We start from the raw sequence: 22484 nt of genomic DNA on the forward strand, positions 1-22484 counted from the left end.
AAACATAGGGCAAAACTGTCCGGAAGATTTGGGGATAAGAAAGTAAGAATAAAGACTGAGAATGCAAGCACATTTGTAGGACGGGAAGAGTTGTGTTTCTATGGACAGTGAAGGACGCCTCTCCAGGACACCATCCTCCCTCCATCCCCCCGTCAGGAAGCTTTGTGGATGCACAGGCAGCCAACGCAGCAGCCTGTCCTTCAGCTCCAGCAGTAAGTTAGGAAGCGTTGCCCCTCTGTAAGGAGAGGGTACTCCAATCACCCCTTTACTACCAGCTTATACAAGACACCTTGCAGTCCAGTATTTTCAATGCAAGCTGTTACCCAAAAACAGCTCTCCGAAAGAATGGAAAAGACAACACATTCACCGGATTCTTGCATAACAATAAATAAGAAGCAACAGAAAGTGTCCACAGACACGTGGGTGGCCTGCTGTCTCCTGTCCCACGCCTGCTCGATAATCCAGTAGCACAGACCAGGACCTCTGCCCTCCTGGCACTAGACAACACTGGGGGAAAAATCCCCCCCTTCACATCTTCCAAGCTTTCCACATCTGTGGAGGTTTGCAGGATAGCTCTTCCCTTTTGCTTGTTACAGGGAACTCAAGATTTTCCTTTGCATAAAAGCTGTTTTGTACAAGAGCTATTATTCACATTTCAGCTAGCACAGACCCTGGAAATCAGAGCAGTATAAGAAATCCAGGAAACTGAGTAAAAATTGCAATTCTCAGCACGAAAGTGTCCCAACAGAAACAAGATGTGCTGAGAAACAGCGCAACTGCCACACAGGCGGGCGTGCGATTATGTAAGAGCATTACATGCAAGTGCCACAGCTCCCTTTGCACCCAGAGCACTGAACATAAACACAGAGCCCCAGGCACCAACCAACAAGACACTGCCTGCAAACCAGAAGTCAAACTGCAGGCTGTTTGATGTAAAGCTTGGTATTAATACGGATAGCGCCTATCTCATGTAATTTTAAACAGTAGACAATGTAAACAAAGTTTTTATTATTAACAGCACCAGAGAGACGTAGCAGAATTCATGGATCATTTGTGAGTTGGGGTTTTTTTTTTTTTTGCTTTAAAACAAAAACAAAACTGTGAAAGACTTAAATGTTTATTTTGCCTTTTTAGTAAGAACTCATTTTCTTAAAAACACACATTTATGACCCCTGGTTTATCTGCTCCACCATTTTATTTCGAGTGTGAAGAAAATGAAGGTGAAAGAACGACTCAGAATTATTTCTCCCCTTCCAGAGAAGGCAGAGAAGGAAAAGGACATAGATCTGCACTTACTTCAAGGGTCCACCCCTCTTACACTTTAACCCTGTTTTCCATGCTGGCACCCCTGTGCCAGCTCTGATGTTTAGAGCACAGTGAGCTGGTCAGAGGGCTGATCCATTGGACGGATGAATTAAGGAAATAAACTTGGCCAGACTGGGTAGAAAAGGCAACGCATGTACTAACCTGGTCTAAGACAGCTGCATGCTGCCATCAAAAGGCATTTGATACTGAGAGCTCCCTCCCGTGCAGTGGGGAAACATCCTGTCATTTACTAGTTCAAAAGCCAAACTCAATTCAGAGTACAGTCAATCTACTTTATAGATACTTCCCAGTAGATAAGTAATAGCTTCAGTAATAGTAATCCTCCAGCCCCAGCTTGGCTGTACACTGCAGAAATAATTGTTTACTGACATAATTTTTACCATAAAGCAGGGTAAACAGTAACTTTTTATTCTACTGTACATACTAGCACTAGGCCCTTTTCTAACAAGCGAAATCAAATATTTTTCTGTTTTATCTACCAAGTTATGGAAGCCTCAATGGAAGGTGAGCACCATAAGGTAATGCTCTTATCTCTGTCCCACAGGACCCACTTCACAGCAGCCTCAGCACTACCAACAGCTACAATTTCCAAAGCACACTGTGGAGAAGACATTCGGCTTCATTCACTTACTACAAAAAAGCCTAAATACTGATATTAAACGTGCACTGGGAGGGCATACGAGTTTAGAAGCACGAGTGCCTTCGTACTTGAGCTTCACAGCATGAACAGTTGTCCTTTATTTTTCATCTCTGCTTTGAGCAGCATGCTTGGTTCTGCCCAAAGCAGCAGCCAAAATGCTTTCAGTAGGAAATGCCTCTCCATTAGTTTCTGAAGACTGGGTAGTGTTCAGCTTTCATGTGGGCAGGAACATATTAGGGACATTCATAGCTCTGTTCAGCAGCATTCGGGAAAGTGAAGAAACACTGCTGTGCAAATAGACATACCTAAAATACTGTGTCAAAGGCTCCTAGGCCCTTGTTTGCGTATTGTTTCATTCAACCTCCAATCCCAACACAAACAAGATTTCAAGTCCAAAGTTTGACTGGTGCATTTAGTAGCCTAAGTACAAAAAAAAGCCTAAACCCGGCTTTCGTTTTCGTTTAGCACGTCCTCTCTCTGCTAAAGGATCGGGCTGTGAGCCCGGGTCACTGAAATACCAGCCGCTCTCCAGCTCTTCTACAATTTCCTATTTCCTTGGGCACACAAGATGTTCTTTCCCAACGAGCTGTGGGAGAGCTCACAAGCAACTCAAGTTACATTTTGCAGAGATTCCTCACCGCCTCCACCCTGGGCAACACAAACACACTGCCCTCCCAGGAATAGCACAGCAGCTCAGCTGGGTCTCTGCAGCACAGCTCCTCGTCCCCGGGTTGGGGGCAGCCAGCGACGTGCCCAGGCCACCCGCAGCCAAGCCCAGCTCCATTACAGCAACTCGATCACTGAGCTGCGCCCATTTCTGACAGCTGCCCTGCGTGCAGCGGGGTCACTCCAGCCACTGAAGACAGAGGGTGCACGTTCAACAATTTATAGCTGCTGTCTGAAAGCTATTGTAAAGAGTTTTTTTAAAAACTCAGTCCAATTGTCTTCATCTGCAGCATCTCCTTCCAAGGCAGGAGGGACAGTTTGGAAGCGAGGACGTTGATAGAAGAGGTGTTCAGATATGCTCATCCTCCTGTTCTCCAGGCCAAGATGGAATGGTTTTGCTGACACAGGAGAGAACACGTCAGCTGTGTAATGTAAGGGAGGAGCAGCAAGGGGAGGGGATGGTGATAGCTCTTTGGGATCCAGCATCTGTTATTAGGTCACTAGGTTCCCAGATACGGCTGCTGCTCAAACTCTCTACATTTCCCACAAGAAGGGGCTGCTGGCAGCAGCATCGCAGAGATAACAGTTCCAACGAGACCCAAACTGACCCCTCTAGCTCTGCCAAATTGACCCTTAAACACATTCTCTACCACAGCTTCCTGGGTGACACTCTGAAAATGGATTTCAATATGGTTTCATCCATTCCTTATGCTGACAAAAATATAGAAGAAAACAGAAGTCTATCCTAGAAGTGGGCTGAAAACCGAGGCCAGAAACTGGTCCACCACAGATTGTTGTTATGGACATGGCATCATAATATCCAGTTAAAAATGCAGCAGTGATCTCTAACATAAGAAAGCTAGAGGTGATATATGCTATTTAAACAGGCAGATTATAGAGCTATTTAACATTTCCTGAAGTTACACAAAACCCACATTTCTGTATTATCATTCTGTTAGAACTTGTTAGATAAAGGTTTTATGAAACAGAATGAATACATCCTTCTCCTCGCTCCGCAGATGAGGTTTCCTTTCTCAGTGCCAGGTGCCAAAGTCTGATTTGCCATAAGCAACGCCCCTGCTTCTGTCTTCATGCCAGATGGTCTCACACAGCAAGCTACACGAGATCAGTTCACAAAGATTTTGTACACGAACACTGAGAATACAGACAAGGTAGCAAAGCATGGGCTCATTAGAAGTTCCTATAAAAGGCTTTAAGCTTAACAAAGCTGCTATCAATTATGGGTGTATTTCAGCTGATAGGGTATGAAGCGGTCATTCCTTTCACTTAGATAACCCTTTAAAAGCCTACCTGCCACATGTACAAAAGGCAAACAGTGTTAATGTAAGAACCTGGGAAAGGAATATTAAGTAACTGTAAATACTGGGGAGCAAAGCTTCCCAAACAGTCAGGGGCCCAAGTTACCTACAAGTAAACATTTCCATTCCTGCAGTTAAAAATTTAGTTCTGCTCTCTAAGCCTGCTCCACAAACCAAAAGACAAACTAAGGAAAAATGCTCTGAATTCCCAGATATATCTTGCCTAAGACTATTCATGGGACATGAGATTCTTCCATGTCTCCTTAACTCATCCTAAGTGTAAATTATGTATGCTCAGTTTGGAATTTTAAACCCTCCAGCTCCTATCCTTCCTTCTGTGCAGTTCAGATTACCATGTTTTTCAACTAACACTCTTCCCAGTGATTCCCTGCGCATGATCTCCTATAGATGCTCAAATCATACGTTTTACTGCTGTAGATACCTGAAGCAAGAAAATGAGACCATCTAGTTAACAGGCCTACTGCTGGGGAAAGCCTCCAAGACACAAAGACACTAAGTCTCAACATGCCTAAGAGAACTTTAAAAACAAAAACAACCACCACGACCAAGAAATCCTTCCCATTAAGGATAAAGACTGAGCTGCAGGGTATTTCCAGGTACCCTGCCCTCACTTCGGGATGGGATATTCATCACAGGAGTATGTTTAAAGCTGCAGTTTTCTCTTCCGAAACCAGGGGAGCTGTGTGGTCACAGCTGAAATACTAGAGCTTCCACTGACCTGCGGAATTGTTCGTGTCACCAATGGTTTGAACAGGGCTCCCTGCGAAGTACTACATCCCTGTAACCAGCACAGCACAACTTGTGCCAGTCCCTGTTCTTTCTTATGGTTGGGCTCCCCACTAACCCAAAAGCACTGAACTTTTCCTCAGTAGGAAGCAGACAGGTTATTGCAGAGATGTTTCTAAAGCCCGCTCACGTACTACCAAAAATAAGCACTTAAGAGATGTAGTAATGAAAACTACCTGTCAGCTAAGAAAAAGATGTCTTAAGCAACAGCAGCGTTTTGAGTTGTGCTAATATTAAATAATCTTTTTTTCTCCAAAGATCAAAACCAGCATGTTTATGTCCATGAGAAGCAGAAACAATGCAAAGCGTAAAGCAGAGAATAAACACTCAATAGGAAGTGAAGCACAAATAAACACCTCCTGATTTCTTTTCTTAATCATTCTGATATAGTTACAGGAGGATAAACTTCCTCCTTAATTCAACCCTTAAAGCATCAAGGCATCCTGCTAAGTAGGAAACAAGACCCAGAAGGATTATTACTCCACAGACACTACCGTAGCTGTTCACAAGTCAAAGCATCTAAAATATCCAAAAATTAATAATGAATGACCTCATGTTCACTTCTAACCCATCTGCACCGGTCATTTCCCATTTTATTCCTCTCAAAGCGTTCCCTCCTTTTTGAAATGCATAACCTGACAAAGTACACGTGTTCAGTAGCATTCAAGAGTATGCTTTCTGCAGCATGCACACAAGGCAGATTCTTCTTGTCCTTAGGCAACCAGCATGTATACATCTGGTTATGATTATCACTGCCTATGAGTAATGCCACATGTTCACGATTCTGTCCCACTCATGACTCAGTCTGCAGCTGGAGTAAGTGTGCAAAGAGCAGATGAAGCCAGCATGGGAGTTCAGTTAACGAGCAGGTTATCAGATGCCACAGGTCTGGTTTACGGCCCGTGGCAGCACGCTGCCTTGCCACATGGGCAAGGTGGAGGGTAAGAAAGTTTGTCCCACCTTCCTGCAGCAGCTACCAGCTTGAATACACCAGTTTTGTCTTTTATTGGAAAGACTGCATTCAATGCAAAGGTTGGTATGCAGCAGTACTGTATTAATCAGTGAAAAAACATCCTGCACAGGAGTTGTTAACCCTCTTTGGATGTCTCTCTGAAGAAAGTAGAAGTCTAATCTCCCCAAAACCTCTTACTATTTGTATTCAACCATAGCTCAGCCAGAGACACAAGACAAGAAACCGAGGTGCAGGAAAAGGGGAAGAGCACCCATCATCCTCCTCTGGCCAGGGTCTGGATATTAGAGAAAAAAAGTTTACTGAAATCAGACCCTGTGTGAATTCAGTACACAGTTTAGAAGGGAACATGTGAGAAGGTAAACTCTTTTGATGAGTGAGCACACAAGAAGCACAGAACTGAGGGCTACAACAGCATTTTCTTGCACCATCTCCCATGTCCCAGTATTGCAGCATCAGCCACCATGCGGATGAATGCATGGCTAGACAGGTCCAACCCAGGCCTTCTGAAGGGGAGCACACTTGGGAATTAGGTTCCTTTTCGTGTTTGTGATTTCAAAACTACTCTCTCAAATCTTGAACTCTGTTCTGAACATTATTATGAACATTTGTCTGCCATACCTGAGTGACAAACTAATCTACAATAAATCATTGTTAAATAAATGCTATGTTAAGAGAGTTAAGGATATTTGTACCTTTACTCGTTAAGGGTGCTGACACGAACTCTGGATTTACAGCCTTTCCAAGTGGCATACAGAGGAGGGACTTGACCCCTAATGTCCCACCTCTTTCCCCATACAGAAGGTTGTGAAGAGTGAAGGATGCATAGACACACAAACCCCATAGTTGCCTGTAACTCAGCACAGGAGTTCAGCAACGATCCACACAAGCTTCCTACGTGGATTTAAAAGAACAGAAACAAAAAGTCTTATGCCACAGGCAACTGTAGAAAAGATTATTCAACCCACATGGAGAAATTAGCATCTTCAAAAGAAGTAATAAAAAATCCTTTTTGCCAAAGGCTGCTTTTTTAAAAAAATCCTGGTAGGTTAAACGAACAAGGTCTGAAGTCCAAGCTGTCCAGCCCCAATACCATTATATTGTATTCACACTGTTTAAAACTAAAGGTTCTCTCAGTATTACAGCATGCAATTGAGGCATGGGGGGGAGTTCTCATTACCAGATGCAAGGTTTCAAAATAGCGACTTCCTTTCTTCTCAGTCTATACTGGCTGAGAAGTCCTCCTGACCACAACCTCCTTTCCCACAAGCTGCAGCAAGCAGGACTCGTTATTCATACACATGACAGAGATAAAAGTTCAGACAGATTGAAATCCCCGACCAATGACTGTAATCCAATTAGTATAGATTATAAACCATATTCATAATACAACTATTAAGTTCTCGTCTCCAAGTTTGTAATACCACATTTTCACATTGCTCAAGAAAAACCATGCAAGAAGTTATATCAGACACACAAACACAATGGAGGAAATCAGTATTAGGTTGCTACACAGCAATAGCTGCTTCACCATATCATTGATACAGTGATTTTGATCTGTTTCCTGTTTTTTTGAAATCACCTAACAGGTGGACCTATACAATTTTGGAGAATGCCAATGACAATGAACAAGTAAAGACACTTGCTTTTTTTAAAACAGTTGACAGATGAGTATCCTGTGCCATCTTGTATACATGCATAAACTTTTCAGTGTTACAAAATTTATTCTAAGAGTAATGAGTTACCCTAGCTGACTTGGCCTGAAACATATAAGGCTCGTTTTGAAGATTAGCACTCAAAGAAGCACTTATTGAAGAAGCAATGGATAACCATACATAAACAATATCAAACAATACAACACTCAAAATAATTTGCTAACAGTTTACGGCTAGGTGTGCGTTTGTTTCTTTAAGTAGGTTTTGCATGTTTTATTGTCAGACACTTCTTATTTTAGTGTCCCTTGCACAAAACAGCTCAAGCAAATATTTCTACTTTGTGCTAAATAAGACTTTTTGTTGCCATGTAGATGGAAAGAGTATACTTACTGCTAGGAAGAGCATGCAGTACATGGAGAATGATGAATGGCCAGAGTAAAACGATAGTCTGGAAGAAAAGAGATCAGACATTTCATTATTTTTCCATTTGCAACAGTCTACAATGATACTAAGTTATCTTACACAAGTGAACAGGGAAAATGCAAACATCCCCATGCTGTTACTTCCAGGACGCTATCTGTGCACAAAAGCCATTCCTAATGTCTGATGACAGTTTTTGACAAAGAGGACTGATTTCACTATTGAGAAGCTATCGTATTTCAATGTTAAGTTGATTTCAACATGTGGTAGTAACTGCCTGTCTTTTGACTAAAGTTTGAACAGCAAGCGAGCACATCCTCAAAACTAGAAAACAAGTGTATATTAAAGCAGTATATTTGTGTGGTGTTCTTGATAAATACCAAAACTGAAAGTGTAAATATCAATTAAAAAGTGCTCATCTGATAGTCACAGTATGGTTATGAAAATAAATGGCATACTCACCCAAAATTGAGTAGTTAAATATTGCCTGATAGTGACTACTCGTATTTAAATGTTTGTACTACATATTTGTGAAACATACCACTTCATACAGGCTGATCATTGACCCACTGAAGGGGACAGGGGAAGAGGCAGGAAGACAGCTCATCCGCCAGCCAAGTGCAAAAGGTGACACCTCATCTCACATTTGTGGAAACAGCTTTACACTTGGCTATTTCATTTAAGAAGTAGCAACACTGCCTCCAACTTCTTCTGAAAGAGGGCTTCTAGGCTGAGAGGTGTGGGTAGACAACAGCGACAGCCCCAGGCCACCAAGGAGGGCCTTGACAGGGCCCTCAGACGTGGGCGGCCGCTAAGAGGCCGTGAGTAATGGCAGAGGCCTGACAGGGCTCCCAAACCCGAGGCAAGCAGTGCACAGGACAAACCCCAGCCACTTCTTTGTCAAGAAAGGCTGGTAAAATGGAAGGAGGTTTCTGATTCAATCTTAAATCAAGAGATGAAATTATACTTCAGCTATTTTTTCCTACCTTATGTGGAGCACCTACAACTGTTTAGCCATTTCACAGGCTATCCACCAGGCCTCTGACAGGCATCTGTGTAATTTAGCTGCGTAACTCACTTAAAATTTGACATACACAAACAAGGACAACTTTAAAAGTTTCATAGCTCCCCTGGTGGCCCTCTGCCACCTCACTACTCCAGGGGCTGAGCCAGGAGGAGAGCCTGGATCAATGGAAATCCCTGGTCAAGGGAAACATCTCTGCTCTTCCCACCAAGAGTAATGATGCGCAGTAGGATAATTGGGTTCAACACTCAACACTGCTTGATTGCCTTCTTTAAGAGTATTTCAATCTCATGCACGAGTGAAACTCAATTTGCGTGCACAGTAATAAGAAATTGCATCAGACAGTGGAAAAAAAAATGCATGCTAAGCGTCCTGTGTAGGTCTCAAGAATTCTTGGTTTACACTTGGTTTAAAACACTATCAATAGCTTTCATCTTCAGAGACCCTAAACAAGCTCTCTGAAAAGAGCAAGATGATCATTGTATATATAGAGATATCACAGACATTTCCAATTCAGGAAAACTGTACTGACAGCATTGTTTTCAGATGTTTAAAATTCAAATCCAGGTTCTGCAGCAAAACTGCTATCTTACCATCTCCACCGTAATACTCCTTAACCCCTCAGCAGTTAATCTCTGGATGGAAGTCTGCTATGAAAGCCAGTATGACAAGAACTTGGAAGCGCTCTATCTTTCAGAGACATGTCTGAGACACAAAGCAGCACTCAAACAGAAGACCCACAATAACGAATTCCTGAGACCTATGCCAGTATTTTTATCTTCATGGCTATTGCTGTTGTCCATAAGACAAAACTTCCTACACCTCCTTAGGGCAACATACTGCCAATTGAAGGAATTCAGGTTATTGAATGAGAGAAGGAATAAATGCAGTTATTTTCATTCATTTTGTAATCCATACACCATTTTTAATGTGTTGTTAGGTATGTCTAAAACCAAGAATGCCAGCAGCTAAATGTAACATTTAGAATGTCTTGTTCCAAGTTGAAGATTACAACATTTAAGTACAGTTTCATCAGGAATAGATAAATATGCTGTGCATGACTGAAAACTTTGTGCTTAGCACATGAAGTATTGCCAGAAATACAACTGGGACAAAATATTGATCCAACTTGTACGTTGTGCAATCCTAGTGAAATTTCTTTGGTAATACTGCCATCCCTACACTTCCCTAGACTTTTTTTAATTAAGAATATCTTAAGATTATTTCAAATCTTTAAACTGAAACAATGCAAAAGTTTCCTGACTATTCCTCAGCGTGCTTGCCATGAGCCAGCATTTAAAATTAAATAATTAAAAATAAAATCAGAATTTACTAGTTCCAAGAACACTGAAGTATTAGATCAAATTACATTTGTAAATAAAGTGCTACAGACTGTGCTCAAAAGCCCTACTTCTGGCTAATGAAGGAAGGGGCAAGTTATCTCAGTAGGAATATCCCAGCCAGCTGCATTACCTACAGGAGCTGCACAGAGCCATGTCCACAAATTTGCTAAACTCTTTACTTTGTTCATAGAAACATAGAAAGGTAAACAAGAAAAGTCTTCCCAAGAGACAGAAACAAGTCAGGGGTGGGAGACAAACACAAATCCCCAACTCCCTCAAAACACTACAGTTTGGATTTTGATTTTTGATTTGTGAAAGCTGTATTGCATTTTTAACTGCTCCCAAGCAGAGTCACTACCTACTTTCAGCACACAAAATAAACTGTTAACTTTTTTTCATTTAAACAGCTTAACAGTCTGTTTAAACTGCTCTTAAAAGTGTGATTTCTTATATGCTCGTAAGAACAAGTGAATGTGTAGAAGTATTAAGCAAAGTGCACTTCTCTGCAACAGTCTGATAGAGAAATGAATAGCCTTAGTGAAGCAAGAGATCAGGAAAGGGTTGAATAAGTACAGGACAATGAAATATTAAACAGCAAGAAGTTAAAAAGTTTTAGAAATATTTAGAAATGACAGTAAAATGGAATAGCTCAGAAACAAGGCTATTTTGTGCCACAAAAACATGATAGAGACTTGGATATGGGTATCATCTCAACTTAATTGTTGAATTATGTATGGAATGATTCCTTAACAGAAAACAGGATATCCAACAAAACATTATGTCTGTTCCTATGTCATCAACACAAAAACAATCACCCACTGGATTAGCCTGCAAATCCCTTCTATCCTCAGGTTCTTCAGATTCTTCACATCTCACTCAAAGCTTCCCTTGACACTTGCGTTACAGATTTCATTGATCTGGTGGGGAATAAAATGTCCAACAGAACTGCAGGCCAGCACGTTCATTTCAAGTATGCCAGACAGCTCTCCACGCTTGGCAGGGAAATATTCCTAGAATTAACACACTGAGGACCTAGTTTAATAAGGTGATAGTCCTTTCTTTAAAGACAACCAGCTCTGCATTCAGCAATCAACATGTTTTCACAGAACCCACTCTTCTCAAGGTGTCAGACTTCTACTAGAACAAGTTCCAAGGATATCAGTGAGGACTGAAAGTTCTGAGTACTTTGCGCTTCACTGCAAAGAAATGGTCAATTAAATGCACAAGCAAATCATGTATGTTTAACAACATCCACAACTAAGGAGTCAGAAATCCATTTTCAAAACACGGTATTATTTACAATTACTCCACCTTCTCCATTCCCTGCCAGTAGTTAACTCCACACTGAAGTACAAAGCGTTACATTTAGAGGAAAGAGCTGCCAGAGTCTTTCCAATTTTACTGACAAAGGTGTTTCTACATGAAATTTCTGTTAAGTGTCTTCTGTTAAGTGTCTCATACAACTCCCTAATCATATTTGGGGCAGGAGAGCAGAGCCACTCAGCTCTGCTTTAAGTAGTGGCAGATACTAAGCAAACTTTGCCAGCACTGACACAAAACATGCCAAGACTAGGTTTGTAAAAGGAAAAATGTGTAATTACCCGTCTTCAAAAAGCAGAGCAATCTCACCATTTTCTTATCTTACACAAATGAAAGTTCCCTGCTTATCCTACTGACAAAAAACAGAACTAGCAGGTTCTAGGAAGAAACAGGCAGTCTTTTTCTAATTTGCAATCCCCTTCTCTCCCCCACCTCTATTATTCTTTTGCAACAAGCCCTGCAGATAGTGCAAGAAGCAGGGGAAAGTAACCTTTTCCTGAGGTCAGGATCAACATGAAGTGGTTTAACTCAGCTCTGAGTGCCAGAATGCTTGTCTTCACCAAGGTCAAACAGGCTTTTAGACTCAAACTTCTGCTGGCATAGCCTGTTGGGTTCTGCTAACTCACCACCCTGGGAACTGGAGAAATACATCACAAACACATGCAAGCAGGCATGGATTTTGTTTTTACAGAGAGAGATTACATATTGGTGGAACAATCTAATTGGACAATTTCTAGTTAGCTAGCTGTTCTGCATCAGTCATTGTGGATTGTACAGGCAGCTACCAGAAGAATAAACTTTACAGTAAAGATAACCAGTAGTGAAGAAGTTCCATTAGCCTGCTGTTTTTTTCTTTTCAAATGAGCAAAAACTCACCTGTGTGAATTGACTAATATTCTTTCTTCAACATTTCATCCAGGGAGCAAGAAGTTACTCAAACTCCCAACATTCTCACCATGCACAAGCACGTACGCTCTAAATGCAGTATTAGCGAGTCCAATGTGCTGGCATGTGGCAATGGCATTCCATGCTCACATTGCAAAACCAAAGTTTTCTTGCGTTGCGTTTTACTTTGTCACTCGGTTTCACTTAACATCCAAAGGGAAATTTGATTTTCCCCTATATTTCTAGTTCACGTCCTCCAATTAGAAAAAATCACAACCTTGTTTACTTCTTTCATAATAATTCTCTCAGGAAAAAGTAAGAGTGAAAACAGTGAGTGGGACTCAAACCAGCATTTCTAAAGGCTGGTTTGCTCTCACACGCATCAGATTACAAGCCTCTGTTCAATTAGCCATGTCTGCACAGGTTATCCACATACTTTCCTGACTCACAGGAGTGTTACCATCATTTTACATAAAGGGAATAAGAACAAAAGTAATCTCTGTTAAATCACAGATTTGATTAATGATCCCTCTTTAACAGACTGCTTTGGAAACAAAGCACCTAGAAAGTGTGCAGAACCTTATCTCCAGTCCACCCCCCACCCCAAAGTTTGTAATCCTCAGCAATTAGGGGGCAAGAAAACTGTCAGCACTAAGTGGATTTCTTGCAGTACAGCTTGAGCTTTGAGCAATATACAGATACACTCATGTCAATTTGGAAGTCTTTCCCTTTCTATTGACTTGGACACAAGCTGTGCAAGTCAATGAAATTCTGCCAAAGGATAAGATGCATCTACCTGCTCCATTAGCCATAGCTAAATTACAAAAAAAATCAAAATCATAAATTACACACTTTGATTGCTAATGAACTGCATGGTGATAAGTAACTGAACTAACAGATAAAATTTAAATAAATATATTTTTTCAAGCTGACATTTGTGTATTCTTAAGCTCAGTAATAGATTTAATAAACCAGTTCAGGTGCACATGAGATGCAGTACTGTAGATTACACGACTTGATCAATAGATAGGAAGAAATGCCCTTTGAATAAAAAATATGGTCTCTTTGCCACACAGTAATTCAGTGGAACACTGTATGCCCAGTTCAAACTGTAACACCAAAACCAGCAGCGACAGCTATTTCTGAAAACTGTAAAGAGTGAGGAGCCATATTTTCAGTTGTAAAAATGAATGTGATCCATCACCATGCAGAAGTGCCAAGTCACATTAGGACAAAGGAGATGGAAGATCAGAAATCTGATCTGGACTGCAGAATTGCTTCTCAGTTGCTTACAGCAAGTTCATCTTTCAGATCTGTGTCTCCCTACTGACAGTTAATTTCTATTGGAGAGGCAGCTTTTTGTGTTCTCTAGATCAAGTACAGCCGCTCCTTTTCATCATTCACCATGGCCCAGCAGCAACATCTAAAGTTTAATTATTTAAGAAGTTCATTGACTACCGTATTTTAGCTTTTTCCTTCCATGTAACCTTCCCACAAGCATTAAGTGTGGGTACCCTGATTCAGGCTCCAGTTCTCAGGAGTGGTGGATTATTTGGATAGGACTGGATGTGTTCACAAATCAGCTATGCTGCATCTTGACTAACAGTAATGACAAAGGGGTGAGAAGTACTGCTAAAGGGAACAGTTGCGTTGTGTGATTAATAGCAAAAATGTATCTGGCATTCATTCCATTCATCCTTTCAACTGCTTTGGTATCCAGACTTCTTAAGAACTTTTCGGCATGCATCTTTTCAGAAGTGAAAAACAGTGAATAGGTTCTGATGAAAACTCCTGAACATTTAAACTTCCGTACAGTGACAGTGTAACAGCTCATAGGTTAAAAGCTCCGTAACGGAAATAATCAGATTGCTATACACAACATACCAGTAGTACCCAAGCAAACGTGTAGTTAACAAGGCTGTATAAACTTTAGAGACATTTCTGATTCATGATGTTATTGGAAACTGCCAGATTAGATAAGTAAACTATTTAGTTATGTTTGAATGAGTAAGTGCATTTTGTTTTTCCACAAAGCTTAGTTTCAAAAATAAAGCTTTTATGAAATATTCCAGTATGACATTACTTTAGCACAAAATAGTGCTTCATCTTAGGAATATCACCAGTACCAAGAGAGAACTAGGAAAACTAGGAACAATTGTTTAATAAAGACAGGTTAATCTGAAGCACATGCCCAGTCTTTTGGGTTACATTTAACAAAATCCGAAGCAAACCAACTGCAAAGGCTATCTAATGACACAGGAAAAACACAATACTCATTAAAATGCAAGCAAGTAATGTCTGATTTTTATTTTATTTTTTAAGCACAGTTTTAATGGTGTTTTGCCTGCGTAGAAGGGACAACATAAGAGTTTCCACCTTTATTTTGAAGTTCAACCAAACCTTCATGCAGGCTTTGCCCCATGCCAGCTGTCTGACATGGGCACTTAGCTCCTGGGAACCGCTCTAAGGGAATTAACCACACTCACTGGCATGCATGTGCACTGCCTGTGAAAGAGCTCAAACAGACAACTCTAAACAAAGCTAAAGTAAAATTCCTGGCAAATGATTAGTCAAGGGCACCACCTTGGCAATTGTGCTGAAATAAATTATTGAGGTCAAAACAGTCAGCTCTAATTTCCTAAAGACTTCTTTGAAGATTACATTTTGTTTGCAATGGCAGACTACACATCTTGTTCTGAGTGCAGGCAGCATGGCAGCAATATATCAACTGAAGTAGGGAACTGTTTTTTTCCACAGACATCTGAGTTGTGATATAAATCACTACATTAGTAATACAATTATAGTTATGAACCTTCACAGCTGTGTTATCTGTTACCACAAATGGAGCAGAGTGACAGACTGAAATTAGAGACCTTCAACAATCTTATGGTAAACTGAACTTTAGAGAAAGCTTTTCTCACACACAGGCATCCTTGCTAGCCTCAAGTCCTCTTTTGAGTCTAACAGAGTTCAGATTGCACGGAGTGCCTTTCAAGTAGCTTGATTAGTGCAGCATGGCTTAATATTTACCACCTAAGGTTCAAAGGTTTTAGTTGAGTGTGTGCGTTCAGTAAGCTGAAGAATAAACCAGCAAGGACGGCTGCTTGGATCTGCATAGTCATCAGGTTTTCCTGTTCCTCCCAACCCAGGACTCTGACCTTACAGATCCTAACTCATCACCATTCTCAGACACCACTTTTTAAATTTTTTTTTTTCAGTTGACAAATATTTAGAGGTCAGTAGTTATAATATTGGGGGAAACTTGAACTGCTCATCTAAAAATGCAATAAAAAACACATCCAGAAAAACTTGGAGTAATCACAGAAAGCCTGAGCAGGCAGGCTAAGAGCCCTTTAACACACACCCAGGACAATTACATGTGGGGGTGAACTTCACACTGTAGAAGGTGTGCTGATGGGAACTAGTTTAACCAGTGGTAAACCAAGAGAGTAAGCCAACAAACTGCACTGCACACTGCCACCAAGTTTAGCACAGCTGTAAGAACTAGGGCATTAGCAGCCTAAACAAGCATGCTGGTGTCCAGTTTATCCTTTAAATACCTACACCACTGCTCCCTTCCCCCTCTCCTTTATATTTAACCATCCTGTCAAGGGAGAGCGCAGATTCCAGGAACAATTACTAAAAATAAATGTTTTGTTCTAGTTTGAAGAAGTTTCCTAAAAACTAAAAAGAACTCTGAAAAAACTAACAGGTGCTCAGAACTGATTTCCAACATGACGTAAGATTCAACTACAAGAAAAACCAAGAGTCTTAACAGAGTCCTTTCTAATACGCACAATAGAAATATGGCAACAATTCTGTGCAGAATCAGTTCACCACTGTCCTTACTCATTGACGGATCACCTGCACTACCTTCTGTTTGCTCAGAAGCAGAGGTTATGCAAGACATTATTTATGCATGTGCATAGTACACACATGCACTTAACTGGTTAGTTAGGAACCTGCAATCACAGCTAAAAATTTTTTGCTTGAAGGACTAGTCTGTCAAAAGACTGTTTACAATAACATTCTCACAACTTTCCAGCAAAGGAGCTGAATGCCCACTTTCTGTTCCTACCATTGCAGTGTTTACCAAGGAAGAGCAGGTTGTTTATGCCTTCCCATCTGCAGAAGGGAAGTAACTGTTCCATATCTCATACCAACAGCATGGTAATGTTTACAACCCTGGAATAAAAGAAAGCAGCTTGGTTTATATGATGATTACAATGCACTGCCACGTGTGCAATACCTCCGCTTTCTCCATTTTTAAGACTACGAAGAAGAACGAGTTGCTTGCTGTATGCATCTCTGGCTCTTAACAAATACTGATCCCTTCGTTCTCAGCATTCAGAAACCTGAACCATCTCCCTCTGCAACGCTCAAATTGCTTTGAAATATTGTTGCTAATTTCATAAGTTTCAAAAATTTAAAGATTTTGAACTGCATGCAAGCAAACTAAGTATGTGTATATATACGCAGATGGGTATATATATAATTTAAAAAAACTATGCCCAGCAGTTAACTAGGTTTGAAATTCAATCCAGATTTTTCAGATGCAATCCACCAGGACAACAAAGTTTCATCACAAAGGGACACATCTGGCAATTATGAAATCCAGTTCAAAACACATTTAATACACAAGCAAGACAAAACCCCTTTTACTCTATGTCTCTTTAAGAGAACAGAAACAAGCCATCTCAAATGCAGATGGTTTAAGAGACATGAATGGGACACCTCCAAATCTACACCTTAACCAAGAGCTCAGTAAACAAGTAAAAGCTAATGGATCGAAGGGCTCAGGAAACCACACCATGCATTAGCCCTTCTCCTTTTACAATTCACCATAAGGTATAGCTGGAGACACATAAAAGGAAAAGCAAAGTCATGACAGCATCTCAAAGAGGAAGCTTGCCTAGGTGTTTAGAGGCCAGTGATCAACTCTTTCCTACCGCTGAAGAGAAGTGAAGAGTTGCTAAAGTCTTCTTTTCAGGCTTTATAAGTAATTTAGTATTAGATACAAACTATCAAGCCCAAGATGTCTCAGAACCCACTAGTCAGACCAGGCAACTAGCAAACATTTTCAAAGTTCTGTAAGGACCAGAGGCATAGGAAACCAGATGCATCATATCCAGAAGGGCTTCGCTCAGGGAACTTCAGCAGCCTCAAAATCTGCAGGAATGGCAACGTGGCAGGGTACAAGCAATTCAACGGCTTTCTTTTTTTTGACACTGCTGCTGGACATGCCAAACAAGAAAGGTGCTTTGCTGAATCTATTACTCAGCAGCAAGGCTGAACTAGTTGGACACATCAGCATCACTGCATGCAGCAGCCAGGAGATATTAGGAATTCAGAGACAACCTCACAGCACAAGAACATTCCACGCCCTTGTGCAAGGACACAAGTAGGAATAGCAAAAGGCCATCTTGATTCAGTGAGCACCATTTAAGTTCAGACAAAAAAAAAAGCATGAGATAGAAATGGACTGCCTACCCAGGACAAGTGTTGATGCATCAGCCAAGCATGCTGCAAAGGAATTTGGAAAGCCAAGAATGGAGCTGAAGTGCTGAATTCAATAGTTTATTAAAAAAAGAACTCAATGAAAGCTTCAGAAGACAAGGATTCATTCTACTATATGAAGACAGATCTCTAATGTGTAATCTAAATGATGGAGTTTGTCAGCTTTTAAAAGACGCCAGCATGTTCATTTTCTGAAGTGACACAATACTTTAGGTGAGATTTTACCCCAAAAAATTAATTTTCACTGTCAGTCACAAAAACAATCATACTAAAATACATAAAATAATTTTCTGTATCAAAAATACAGAATTGCATTAACTTCGTAAACCAGTTGCCAAGTATTCTTCATAGTTTGGGATTATCTCTTAAGCTTCTATCCACTAAATTGATTAGTCCCATATAGATTTCAGAGACTTTTGTGACCAGTCTGGCAAAACAAGCAAATCAGGTACACTGAACATGTGAGAAAACTGATAAAGTTAGAAAAAACATGCCAATTAGAAGCTCTTTACTTTCAGAGGTTATAAGTTCATAGTAACATTAGCAACATCGGTGTTTCACACTCCTTATTGCGTTTTGGTGTTACAAACTGACTTTTCCTTCTACATTTTTGCAGGAAGTGATTTTTAAAAAGCAGTAAATTTAAGGGAAATAAGTACAATTTAAATTTAAAGTTCTAGGGAGGCATCATTTACACCAGCTGTAACTAGAACTTTCATTTCTTTCTTCCATAGCATATCATTTTCCCTGTGATTCAATTCAGAAGACAGAGTAGTAGTACTACATATTTTGTACTACACCGTTTATTCTTAACGCTTTGTGGATAACATGTAAGCCTAAATAGCATCAGATTCAATACACCTGACCTTTCCACAAGGCTTTTCCACAAGGCTTAAATGTGCTGTTTGTGCTGCCAAGTTTAACATGATACACGGGAGTGACAGCATAATCCTCAATTAAAATCTAAAAATACTGTAAACTGTATATAGCACCTGCTACATTGTTCAAGAATTTAGTGTTCTTTAGATTACACATGGTATTGAAAAGTTGTAAGTTTTATTTGTGTGTGCTTTGTTTCTAAATTTATTTGGAGTTTTTACTGGCTTAGAGAAAGAATGGATAAAAATTTGAAAGAAAAGCCTATAGCCGTACTAAGTTCCCACTTTCCAAAGAGTATTGCAAGAAGCTTTGTGTACGGTATGCATTCTGTCTTTGTGATTGGACACTACATGCAAGAAACAATACCCATTCTTAGCCTAAAGTGATACTCAGTTAAAAGACCAACCTTTTCCATGTTCAGGCTGTCCTGATCAAACTTGTCTGCTGGATTCCAGATCCTGTTACCTAGGGGTTACCAGTGCTCTTCTGCACAAAGGCAATCAAAATGGAATTACCAACTCCTAACTGCCAAAAGGCGACAGAAACAACCAGTTAACATCTTCACTCAAGGTGTCACTACAATCTGATAATACAGTTAGAAGGCCACCACCTTGAAGCCATGAAGCACAATACATCTAAGCACAATAACTTTTGAAATTTCCCTTTTACCCCTAGCAGAAGCCCCAAAATTTTTGCAAGAGCCACCAAGTGTTAAATACACTAATAATAAAGTTTTTTTTTTTTTGAGGGTGTTGAAGACTAGTTAGACATGTACTAGAAGAAAACAAGCACCTTATGCTCATTACTACACTAGACATTCAAGCTTACAAACTCATTTCAGACAGGCTAAACCAGCAAATACAATATGCTTGAGAGGACAGTAAAATACTCATCCATCTCTCCTGCTGGTGAACGTCTGTGGTTTCTATTAACTCCTTCCAATAGACGGAAGCTAACCAGCAGGATGCACGAACAGCCTGCCACAGACAGGTTAGAGCAGACTGGTTTGAGAATTATGCCTTGCAACCAGCAAGGAATGGAGAAGTCATGATCTATCCTTTGAGTCCTCGATGCGTACTCCTCTGAGGAATTCAGGTATCTTGGAAACCAGCTCAAAGCCAGGTAAAAGTAAGTTGTAGTAAGCCAGAAGAGAAGGAAGAATCGAACAAGGGAAGCTGCAAAAGAATCGAGAGATCTGAGAACAGCACAGACTGCTCACTCATTTCCTCCCTCTATCATGTGTGTAGCCCAGCATGCCTACTCCATCCTACTGGACCCTATTTTGCCAGAGTTGAAAGATAAGATGGCCATTAGGCACGTCACTGCCTTTACATATACTAAAGACAGTACCTGAAAGGCAATTTAGCAGCATTAAAGTATATACAGACATATAAGAAGTAATATGTTAATTATTAGCTCCAGTGACAGGAGAAAAACTTGGCTTTTTTCTTTGAGACTTTTGCTTTTCTAAAAGATTAAAACAAGCAGTGCCTCCCAATAAAGAACCAACATGTGGTACCCTTCTCCACAGTGCAATTACATTTAAAAATACATAAACCTTACTCATCCATGTTATGTATGTCGTTGACTAAAGAAAAGTTTACTATTTGTGATACCAAAGGGAAAAAAAAAATCCCCTTCACAGGCCAAGTACCCTACTTAGTTATTCTTTGTAACCTTCTATTTGAATAAATATTAAAAGCTCTGCATGTGACTACTTGGAATTAAACATAGCAATACATTTTAAAAAGCTTCAGAATATAGCTCTGTATGAATCATTCACTCAGAAAACTGCTGTGAATTAGCTCATATCAGCTTCCTTATCTAGCTTAAATTAAATGCCAGAGAATGCCTGAAGAAAGGGTTCTCCTAAAAACAGGTAGGAAAGAACACTAACTTCTAATGCTAATAGTTTTTAATTTAACTAGAAATTTTAAAGTAGCTATTCCCCTATGTATTTTAGAGATCTGGAACTACTATATACTTTCAAGTAATATATCTCAACTCTTATGTGCAGCTTTCGACAAATATGAATGCGATTTACTAAGCATACAACTGTTATTGTGATCCTCAGCTTAGTTTAACCGCCAGTAGTACTGGAAGTGCAAATATACTACAAAAGTTCTCAAGGAGAAGCTAAAGCTATCTAAAGCTGAAGAGGACTCTTTTCAGAGCAAGCAAGATACTGAAATCAACAAGAATTAACTTACTGGGTTCAGGTTAGAGAGGAAAACCTTACTGAAACTAACCAAAATCCACTGCCACTTTAGTAATGTAAACAACCAAGCAAAATTCCATGGCTTTACTTTCACACTAAAACACACACACACATATACACACACAAGAAATATTTTATAGTTGGAGTTCTGGGGATCAAAAGAGGACAGAACAGAACAGCCCAAGATGCATAGTTTAAGCACACCATGGATTTTTCACCCTGGAAATGGTAAATAGATTAGATGTGTCTTTGACTGAATAACTGAGCATGAAGAATTACCTCAAGTTCTACCACAACCCGGGAATGGTGTGCTCAGTTCAGAACCTACGGTTTTGTATGTGACATTATGATTGCCTTGTCTTCACTCTGTGTACTTCTAACTGCATGTTTATTTTATGCAAATGACAAGGTAAACGGTAGTTAATTCTGCCTCTAATAATATCTAATTGATACAGAAATTTACCTTTCAGTTACAGCTCAAGAGCTTATCAATGTCGTCCAACTTTTTGGAAAACTCATTGCCAGGCTCCCTTTCCTTTTAGTGGCTTATCAACTCTCAGGTATGTTGGAACCTGCCTGCAGAACACAAACCACCCTCTTGGAGGTCAGGCCCATTTCCATGAGAAACTGCAAGTGAACTATTCTGTCGCTGCATCCTTCTGGACACTGCCGGTGCTCCTGAGCACGGATACCAGATTAGTCTCACAGCCAGTAATCCTACCATATCATAAGCCAGCGTTACACAGAACAGCAAAATGGCAACCTTAAAGCAGATCCCAGAAGTGATGAACAGCATGACGGGGAGCTTAGACAGCAGGTAAGGTGTTACCCAAGAATTCTGACAACAAGCACAGTTGCAAGGACAAGTACATCAACACCGTGACCAGCAATTATTAAACTAATATAACACTTACACCAAATTTTCTCTAAAATGCTCTGGTCGGACCTGTCGTTATCTCAGCCTGCTGAGCCTCATGTTGGACACCAAAAGAACTGCTGCTCTGAGGCAGCTCAGCACCACGCAGCCATTTGCTCATTCCCCCCACCCAACAGTGGGATAGGGAACAAAACTGAAAAAAGGACAAAAACTCATAGGTTGAGATAAAGACAGTGTAATAAGCCAGAAAATGAAGGGAAACAAATACAATAAATACTACCTACTAATAACAACAACAATAATAGAGTACACAAAGCAAGTGATGCACAATGCAATTGCTCACCACTGGCCAACCAATGCCCAGCCCATCCCTGAGCAGCAGCAACTCCCCAGGGCAGCAACCCCCCAGCTTAGATGGCATCATGCTTAGCAATAAGGAATGGGACACCCCTTTGGCCTGGGCCAGCTGTCCTGGCTGTGTCCCCTCCCAGCTCCTGGGGCACCCCCAGCCTCCTCGCTGGCAGGGCAGCACGAGGAGCTGAAACGTCCTGGGCTCTGTAAGCACTGCTCTGCAACAGCTAAAACACTGGTGTGTTATTAGCATTGTTCTCATCCTAA

The 22484-nt window shown here is 40.5% G+C and overlaps 1 protein-coding gene across 2 annotated transcripts in view; it reads right to left on the reverse strand.

The window, feature by feature from the left end:
- The window catches only part of PLPP1 (phospholipid phosphatase 1), a 61149-nt gene that overhangs the window by 6762 nt on the left and 31903 nt on the right, over nucleotides 1-22484 (reverse strand). For both annotated transcript variants that reach the window (XM_080574620.1, XM_080574619.1), the window contains exon 4: nucleotides 7774-7831. In XM_080574620.1, coding sequence (XP_080430746.1) covers nucleotides 7774-7831 — 58 coding nt within the window. The remainder of the gene's footprint in view (nucleotides 1-7773; nucleotides 7832-22484) is intronic.

This window comes from Anser brachyrhynchus, assembly GCF_964034855.1.
Source record: "Anser brachyrhynchus genome assembly, chromosome: Z".
In the NCBI taxonomy this organism is placed as follows: domain Eukaryota; kingdom Metazoa; phylum Chordata; class Aves; order Anseriformes; family Anatidae; genus Anser; species Anser brachyrhynchus.